This window comes from Vespula vulgaris, chromosome 1, assembly GCF_905475345.1.
Source record: "Vespula vulgaris chromosome 1, iyVesVulg1.1, whole genome shotgun sequence".
Lineage (NCBI taxonomy): Eukaryota > Metazoa > Arthropoda > Insecta > Hymenoptera > Vespidae > Vespula > Vespula vulgaris.
The window spans coordinates 12,725,900-12,735,899 of record NC_066586.1 but is presented as its reverse complement, the minus strand read 5'-3'; the positions used below and the strand labels follow the sequence as shown (position 1 = coordinate 12,735,899).

General features: G+C 38.7%; 1 protein-coding gene across 3 annotated transcripts in view; it reads left to right on the top strand.

Annotated features, from left to right (window-relative positions):
• Positions 1-10,000, top strand: part of LOC127064464 (zinc finger protein rotund-like) — a 186,536-nt gene that overhangs the window by 168,262 nt on the left and 8,274 nt on the right. For all 3 annotated transcript variants that reach the window (XM_050995576.1, XM_050995566.1, XM_050995558.1), the window contains exon 6: positions 7,482-10,000. This exon is cut by the window's right edge and continues 8,274 nt beyond it. In XM_050995576.1, coding sequence (XP_050851533.1) covers positions 7,482-8,639 — 1,158 coding nt within the window. In that variant the 3' untranslated portion in view covers positions 8,640-10,000. The remainder of the gene's footprint in view (positions 1-7,481) is intronic.

The window sequence follows — 10,000 nt, the reverse complement described above, 5'->3', positions numbered from 1 at the left end:
TCGATCGAAACTCGTGAAACTCGTACAAAGCATTAAATCCTCTGTGTTTCCCGTGGTCTCCCCTAGTAAATAGCTATAATATTATTATCGCAAACGAGCACAATGGAAAGACAGCTAGATTAACGCGAAACTGGAACAAAACAATAATTCAGAGTGCAAAGGAACGATCATCTCGGTGTCGTCATTGGTCGTTTTCTTCGTTGTCCATTCGCACAAATTGTAATTATTTACATTTTTCTGATACAATCTCTGGGACGCGAGAAAAAGAATTGAATCTTTTTTATAAACCAAACTAGACTTCATAAGTAGACATATATCTATGTATATATATAACGATATGTACAATAACGTCTGTATATATGTATAGACATATATATATATATATATATATTATTAATTGCTAAATATAATTAAAAAAAAAAATAATCTAAAAAGTCTGGAGAAAAAGTAATAGATTTAAAAAATCACCAAGGAACATTTGCTACCGATTTAAGAATCTTACTTTTGATCCTCCCTATATATAAATAAGAACGCAATCTCTTTTACCATTGATTTTTATCTTACGCAATTGGAAATATTACGTTTAATGCAAGCAACTTCCGTTAGCTCGACTTTTTCAGATATTAAGTGAAGGAATTCTGAACGGCGAGAAAAACAAAAAAAAGAAATGATATTATTTTTACGAATTTAATGCCCCCGAGAGACAGAGAAAGAGTATAGAATAATACCGCAGAGGAAAATAGGTGCCATTTGGTGGTACGATAATAACGAACACGAAACATCTGTTATTCTCATTATTCTTGCTCCTGTTTGAACCATTAAATTCGTCGAAGAGGCAGAAAGCCTAGGCTATATTTATTAATTGCTCGAAAAGAAGTTGGACATTCCAACAATAAGATTCTTCTCCACTTCGTTCGAACGTTTTATGATCTCTCTCTCTCTCTCTCTCTATATATATATATATATATATATATATATATTTCTATCTCTTATTATTCTCTTTCGCATCATCACGATGGCCTCCGCGTTCGGAATAGAGAAAAAGATAGACGGAAACGAGAAATACGAGATTGACGGCCTTCTCATGGTGAAATTTTTCCGATGGATCGATTTTCTTACATGCAATTACATATATTACATATTTATTTCTTTTCATAATGTAGAATAGATTTCGTTCGTTCGAATCGTGTCGTCACGATATACGAATTATCATCAGAAAATTAAGAAAATCGTTTGTCCATTGTCCGCAGCGTTAAAATTTTCACTCGTGAAAAAAGTGAAAAAAAAAGAATCGTACGTGTACATATACGTAAATGTATACGTATACAACATATATACTATGTACAATATCATATATTATACTTATCTACCTCGTGATTTCTTTTTTTTTCATTTTTTTTTCTTTTTTTTTTCTATTAATTACCATAAAATTTCCTCGTTCCTTTCGCTCGAAATAACTTTCTAGTTTGTCTCTCGTAGATCACAACGATTCGTCCCTACCAATGAGGATGACAATGATCTATAAAACTACCTCCTCGACGAAAGACCCACAAAGCGTCACCACAGAATCAGGAACGATCTCTATTTACACGCTCGTCCCTATCCGCGAGAAGAGAAGACCCCTTTCTCTATTTTTCGTGCACGTGGGACCCTTCCTAGTTCCCTTCTCCTCTTTTTTACTCTCTCTCTCTCTCTCTCTCTCTCTCTCTCTCTCTCTCTCTCTCTCTCTCTCTCTTTCTCCCTTTGGAAAGGGTAAGCAAAGGCAAAGGGTGAAAGAGAATGAATGGAAGAAAGATGGCATCGTTTTTCCTACAATAATCGTATTTATCTAAATCGTCTGATGGGAAATCAAGTAGTAGTCTATCTCTCTCTCTCTCTCTCTCTCTCTCTCTCTCTCTCTCTCTCTCTCTCTCTCTCTCTCTCTCTCTCTCTCTCTGTTCCTCTCTCTTTCTCTCTCTCTCTTTTATTTCCTTATGAAAATTTGTTGAAGATTATTATAATCATTTCTCTGCGATTATCTTAACACATAAATCGCTCTTAGTTATACATAGGTACTCTAAAACCGGATCTCATGAAATTTTTCTTCGCAATTACCTACAGAATACGTTTAATTCGAAAAGTGTTCGTCAGATATTTCTTCGTTCGAAAGGTTTTATTAAACGTCCATTTAAATATTCTTAATGGCGAAACTAGAAATTCGAGATACTCGATTTTCACGCATAGTCTGGCACGTAATTAGCGTCAAACGGGGAAATATGTAAGTACGTAGGCATGGATTTCAATCGCGGAAATGGTTTTTTCGACTTTATCACGTACAAATTTTTTCTATCGATCTCATCAAAATGCAATTACTTTCGATGATTGCTTATATATATATATATATATATATATATATATATATATTCATAACGAAATGAAAAAGAACTTGGATTCTTTTTTAAACAGAAGTCTCAATAATTTATTGATCATTTATTTCTGATTATTATTTTCTGACAATTTTCATGGATCATCGTCACGTTCAAATATTTATTATATTCTAAATCTTCTTAAACTATACTCCTATATAATAATACAAATATACAATTTATAATGATATGTATGTATATATATATATGTATTTATGCATGTATGTATATTCGTATATCAATATATCACGTTGAGGAAACGTTTCGTATAATAAGATTACCAATAGATCAATAAGATCAAGCTTTGAAAAAGTATACTACTTTGCTCGGAAGTATTTACCACTTGTGTCAGTTTCGTCGATTACGGTAAATGCAGTGCGAAACTCGTTCGCTTTTCACTTTCGCATATAATGGCCGCGTATCATTATAACATCACACTGGTTTAGAATGTTAACAACTGGTAACGATTGTAGAACGATGGTTTGAAAACCTGTCAACCGAGACGCGTTACATTGCGCAACGACGTTCTGTTAAATCGTAAGTATACCTTCGGCATAACGAGAGACGAGAATTCGCTTAGTCAGTTTCCTTTTATTACAACGAAATATAATATATATGTATGTGCATATATGTATTATATATACATATATATGTATATAATATGTACATACGTACATATTATTATTTTTATTACTATTATTATTATTTTATTATTATTATTATATTTGTGTATATATATATTTTTTAAGATATATATACGTATATACGTATGTAACTTTTACTTATTAAAAAAATCTACTCTATATAAAACGAAATATATAGTTTTCAATAAAAATCTAGATTAAACGTGAATAAAAAAGGTGATATCTTAGAGAAAAAAACTTGTCCATGTATGGCATCAAGAAAAATAAGGGAGAGTAGTTTTGGGGACGTAACGTCGATCATGGATGATCGATGATGCGTGGGGCCTGGCAACGTATGGCGCTTTTCTCAAGAGCGTAAGTGCCTTTTTGAATTTCGTCTTCGTTGAATACCATCCTCTGAATCCTCTGCTAATCTTCGATTCTTCGGTAGACGAACCTTTGGCAATTTCTCGGTTAAAATCGGGGACCTTTCATCGTCCTGACCCTATGCCGTGCCCTAATCCACTCTAACGTAAGACCCTTCTCCCTTATTTTTCTTCTTTTTTTACTTCTTCTTCTTCTTCTTCTTCTTCTGCTTCTTCTTCTTCTCGCGTGTGTCACGAAATCCGGAAATTCTCTGAGTCGAATTAAATTGAAAAGAAAAGAAAAGAAGAAAGAAAGAAAGAAAGATGTGAGAATCCTTATCGAAAATTTATCAAAGTTATTGTCGTATCCCTTAAGAATTATTTCAATATTTCTTTCAAGGGTCTAAATCAGTGTTAAAATGGCGAAATAGGTGATCCAAAAGAAGAACGCACGAATTTCCGACGTAATAAATCCGCAGCGACGTTATCCTGGCAAAGGATCTCGGGATCCTTTACCTCTACACAGCCTCTTCGTACAATTATCTCGTTCGCTCTTTTTCTTGTTGATTTCGAAACCTCTCTTTCTCTCTCTTTCTATCTATTTGTCTGTTTCTCTCGATCTCTCTCTTTCTCTATCTATCTATCTATCTATCTATATATCTAGCTATCTATCTATCTATCTATCTACCTATCTCTCTTTCACTTTTTCTCACATGGTCTATTCCGTCACGCGGATGTTTGGCACGCGACATTCTATCAACAGGTTGTCACGCTTTCAAATTCCCAGCCAGGAATTGTTTGTTTCTGAGATTAATAGTAAGCCCGATGCCAGTCGGGATTGTATATTATTCGTTAAATAACCACACGTTTTATGATAGAGTATAACCCTTTGGCTAACATAACTTCTCTTTCTCTTTCTCTTTCTTTCTCTCTCTCTCTCTATTTCTTTCTTTTTTTTTCTTTTCTTCGTTGGTAAAGTCGATAATAAAAATAACTCTCTCACCGAATGATATTAAATCATATTTGACTAAGAAATATTCGATGGAATATTTTTTGCCATTTCTTAGCCTATTTTAGAAGACGATTTCCAATTTCTTCGAGTTATTATAATTGTCGATATAAAAAGTTCCGAGTAGATCCTTATGTAATTATATATTCCTTTCGAAATTCATATATTATGATGGAACTCTACGTAAGATTTCGTTCTCTTTAAATTATAAGTATACGCTCTTTCTGATAGGATGTTAAAGAGAAAAACTTGGAAGAGACGTGGGATTCCTTTAACGGCGTTCACACCAAAGCTCATGCTAACTCTCATTTGACCATGGACAGCCACTAAGTTCTTCTCAGTGGTGCCTGATGGATGGTCATTAAGGTCGAATATTTAAATTGAATTTACGAGCTCTGGCCTCGGGCTACCGTAGCTAGCCAACTAGGAGGTAGCTAGGGAGTCAGCTAACGTCAGAAATCGAGAAGAAAGCCTTGGGCCTCGTCTCCGTCTCGGTCAATCAGAATCTCTAAAGTCTCTCTGCAAAAATTTCGCATTTTTGCGGAGAGACTTTAGAGATTCTGATAGAGACCGAAAAAAAAGAGGAAGAAAAAAAGAAAAAAAAGAAAAATAAAAAAAGAAGAGAAAGAAAAAAAAAGAAAAAACTGGAATCTCGTAATCTTGGTATAAGTTGCCAACCGATCGCAAATCTTCGTAACGATTTCATTCCATCAAGGAGAGAAGGTACTTTTCTTAAGCGGCACCCGTGTAAATCGACGTCGATTAATCAGGAATCACAGAAGCAGGATTCTCCTTCTTCTACCCGGAGGCATCTTTCGCAATTAAACGTACCATGTGATTTCTTGATTTGCCATCACACGTTATTACTATTATTATTGTCCATACTTCTCTTTACATTTCGTTAGATTTGTTTTTTTTTCTTTTTCCTTTTATTTATTTTTAATTCCTTTTTCTTTTTTTTTTCTTTCTTTCTTTAATAATCAATCCAAAGAGAAAGAGACAAAGAGACAGAGATAAGTGTTTAACGTTCCTGCAAAGTTACGAGTTCTTCGAGTTTCCGTCGATCCTAACTCCGAATATCATGAGTTATGGGTATACCGTATAAAGTGTTTAGACGTAGAAGTGAAGATCGCGAATTAAAATTACGGAGGAGTCGAGAAACCAACCGCTCGATTTACGAATCCGGCACGGAACTCTGGCCCCCGAGGGCAACCGAATCTCTCTCTTCTATCGATTAAAAGCGCGTCAATTTGTAGCCACTGACGCGTAATTTGCATCCAGCCTTGAGTGGTCCGGCAATCGGTCATGCCGACGTGATTTAAGCCGACGAAAGTACACGTATTTACTATATTTCGGGTTAGCCGACGTATTAATGAATAGAATAAATTTAGAAAATTTCTCTTCGTCCGTCCTTTAGTCGTCCCCTTGCATTCTAATCCGTTTTTATCTCGAATAATTATTTTCGAAAAGACGTCGTGTAAATAATTAATAGTCTTCTTGACCTTTTATTAAACAAAAATTATTTTCTTCTTTTCTCTTTTTTTTATCTAACAATTCGTCGATCCGTTTATAGATAATAATAATAATAATAATAATAATAATAATAATAATAATAATAATAATAAATACAATAATAAAAATTATAATAAAATAATAATCTTAAATCGATTAGTTTCATTCTGATATTATCTTTGTTCAGTTCTTCTCTCTCTCTCTCTCTCTCTCTCTCTCTCTCTTTTTCTCTCTCACTCTCTTCTCTCGCTATGAAAGAGAACGAAAAGACTATCGAGTTACGTGGGCAGAGTGCGAACTTGACACCGGCAAGGACACCTTTCGAAAGGAGGAAATAAAAAATGTTTGTACCGGTCCGTTAAAGGACGCTTCGAGTCAGCTGTCGAAGTCACATTAAAGATCGATTCTCGATCTTAGCGTTGTCGCATCACTCGAATCGTATTTAATTTTATACGTTTAAGAATAGTCGAAAACGCGCAAGAAACGTCCGTCGTATATCATTCATATTCCGACGTCTCGTAGAGGCGTCATCGTCGACAAAAAATTGGCATAGATATTATTTTGGCGAAAATTCGAGAATAAATCATCTCTCTCTTTCTTTCCTCCTCTCTCTCTCTCTCTCTCTCTCTATTAAGAGGAGAATCATCAAATTATTTTCTTCGCATCGAAATGGAATCGGCACTAATTAACGAAGCCTTCCTAATTGCATTTTATTTTAATCGGTTTGGATCGATACCGATCGGCGCAAAGTCGACGTCGCGGCCTGGATAGCGTTGCATAAATTACGAGACGACGCTTCGGTATAGAGAATTCGTTTCGATCGCTTTTGAGGAGAAAACAGAGAGAGAGAGAGAGAGAGAGAGAGAGACAGATAGATAGATAGAGAGAGAGAGAGAGAGAGAGAGAGAGAGAGGAAAGTCTTCGAAGGTCGTACAACGAAGGATTTAACTCGTCCTGGATCCTCAGGCGTGGCGATTCAGAAGCGATCCACGAAAGGAACTCGTCGATTTACGTAATGATCTCGAAGTAAAGAGCTGTCGGCGCCAGCGAACCAAGCTAGTTGCTAGTCTTCCGTGTCCTTCCTGTTAGTTCCTGTCTCGCCTGTCCACCATTCGTTTCCCCTTCGAAATAGCTTAACTTCTTTGTTTCTTTTGATAATCGTCGAATTTCACGAGAAAGAGGATATGTCGAAAGGATGACGAGAGGTTAGAAATATTCTGATGCTCACTTCTTTTTTCCTGTTTGACGAAGGGAAGGAGGGCGAAGAAAGACCGATTAAAGCGTTACCGTTCGACAGAGGAGAAGGAGGAAGAGAAAGAGAGAGAGAGAGAGAGAGAGGGGGAGAGGGAGAGAGAGAAAATGTCCGTGCAGCAGTAGCCAGTCAGACGGGAATGGCCCGAGGCTAAGCAGTGATAGACAAGGTCAGCCTCTCCCAACCGCTGACGTTGCTCTCGCTACGCTATCTAGCCTATCGAGCTACCGAGCGCAAGATCGAACGGCTTTATTTAACGACACCGAAGCTATTATCGAGATACGAAGGTATAGATCCAATATTTTTTTGTTTCAGATCTTCGGGAGCAAGGCAGACCTGCAGCTCCACACGCAGATGCACATGCGCGAGGCGAAACCGTACAAGTGCAACCAGTGCTCTAAGGCGTTCGCAAACTCGTCTTACCTGTCGCAGCACACGAGGATCCACCTCGGCATCAAGCCGTACCGCTGCGAGATCTGTCAGCGGAAGTTCACGCAGCTGAGCCACCTACAGCAGCACATCCGCACGCACACCGGCGACAAGCCGTACAAGTGCCGGCATCCAGGGTGCACGAAGGCGTTCAGTCAGCTGAGCAACCTCCAGAGTCACTCTAGGTGCCACCAGACCGACAAGCCTTACAAATGCAACTCCTGCTACAAGTGCTTCTCCGACGAGCCCAGCCTCCTCGAGCACATACCGAAGCACAAGGAGTCGAAGCACTTGAAGACGCACATCTGCCAGTACTGCGGCAAGAGCTATACCCAGGAGACCTACCTGGCGAAGCACATGCAAAAGCACGCGGAGAGAACCGATAAGAGACCCCCGATCATCGGTACCGGGCTCAGGCCGTCGATCCATGCGATGGCCGCTCACCATCAGGATCATTATTGGCCAAAAATGAGTCCGGATTCGGTGATCGGCGATCTCCACGAACGGCTACCACATCACCATGCCGAGTACCATCAGAATCAGAACCCGGAGATGCTCCTGCCTGGCCACGGGCATCGTTCCGCCGAGTCCATAGAGAACGACTCGAGGCAACAGACGCCTCAGCCCGGACCCGCGGGTAATCATCATCCGAACAGTAGCTCGGCCTTCACGCCGATATCCTCGATCTCGATAAACTCGATATCCTCGATGCAACATCCCCTCAATCCCCTCAATCATCTTCATTATCCCGCCAGTCATCATCCGGCCTCGAGGCCTTACCTGTACGAGGCCTTCAACTCGACGCAAAAGTCCTCACCCACCTCGTCCTCCTCGGGCGTTACGTCCGGAACGACGAGCAATCAGAACGCCACCTCCTTCCCTAACCAACTGATCAGCCTACATCAGATCAGAAATTATGCTCATCAGCCGAATCTCGGCAATCTTGGGAACCTCAGCAACCTCGGCAATCTCGGCAACCTAAGCAGTCTCAACGCCACCATGGAGAGCCACGCGCTTCTAGGAGGACTCAAGGAGAAGCAGTAATCTCTGTTTCTGTCGATTAGAGCGGGATTAGACGCTAGGGAAATGTATTTTGTTCAAACACCACCTTTCTTTTTCTTCTACTCATCATCTTATTCTTATTCTTATCTTTATCCTTGCTCTCTTTTTATTATTATCTTTATTATTATCATCACACTTGTGTCTAGTTACAAAGTTAGCCCGATATCAGGGACCTGCTCGATCCTTTTCCTTCGGGCTCTCCCTGAAACTTCTTTCCTATTTTTTCTTTTTTTTTATTTTTCCTTTATTTTCTACTTTTTTCTACCGATCGCTCTCCTTTACGTTTTTTACTTTTGTTTCTAAAGTACTTTTTTCCTTTCCCTTTTTCGCGCGTGTGTGTGTGTATATATATATGTGTATACATATATACATACATATATTTTGTTCCCTTTACTTTTTGTTTTTCCTTTTATCCCATCTAACAACTACTATTTTCTCTCTATCGTTGTTTTATTTTTTTGTCTATTCTCGCATATTATTCGTGACACTGTCGACCTACTCTAAATCGTTTCTCTTTCGTTTATCACGCGTGTGCGCATTCGTTTATATTTTCTCTCTCTCTCTCTCTCTCTCTCTCTGTCTCTCTCTCTCTCTCTATCTATCTATCTCTCTCTCTCTCTCTATCTATCTCTCTCTCTATCTCTCTTTTCTCTTTCACTTTTTTTCTCTCTCTTTCACTCTCTTTTTCTCTCTCTTTCTCTCTCTTCTTTCTTGCTTCTCACATCCAACCATTCTTTCTGACACACATAACAAATGTATAACATTACATACACACACGTAACACGCGTAACCTCCCTCTCTCTCTCTCTCTCTCTCCCTCTCTGTCTCTCTCTATTTTTCCCTCTTTCTCTATCTCTCTGTCTCTTTGTCTCTCTGTCTTTCTCTCTCTCTCTATTTCTCGTGTTCGTTCATTCACACGATTTGTGCCCTCGTAAGTGTACGCGTACGTGTGGTTTATTTCGTTAAGTGCGTAGCATTTTCGCTAATTATCCTCGTCGTCCCACGTCGCGCGTCGTTCACACGCGCACGCCAACATTAATATTCGCGATCGAGCTAGCACGAAAGTTAATTACATCTGTAAAAGCGGACGTACGTACATACATACATATCTACGTACGTAACACCTCGAAAAAGGTACTTCGATACAATATACTTACTTTTCATGTTTCTTTTGTTTTCTGTTTTTATTATTATATAATTCTCTTTCTTTCTTTCTTTCTCTTTCTTCCTCTCTCTTTCTCTTCCTCTCTCTCTCTCTCATTCTCTCTCCCTCTCTCTTTCGCTCTCTCTCTCTCTCGCTGTCTCTCTCCCTCTCTCTCTCTCTCACTCTCTCTCTCTCTCTC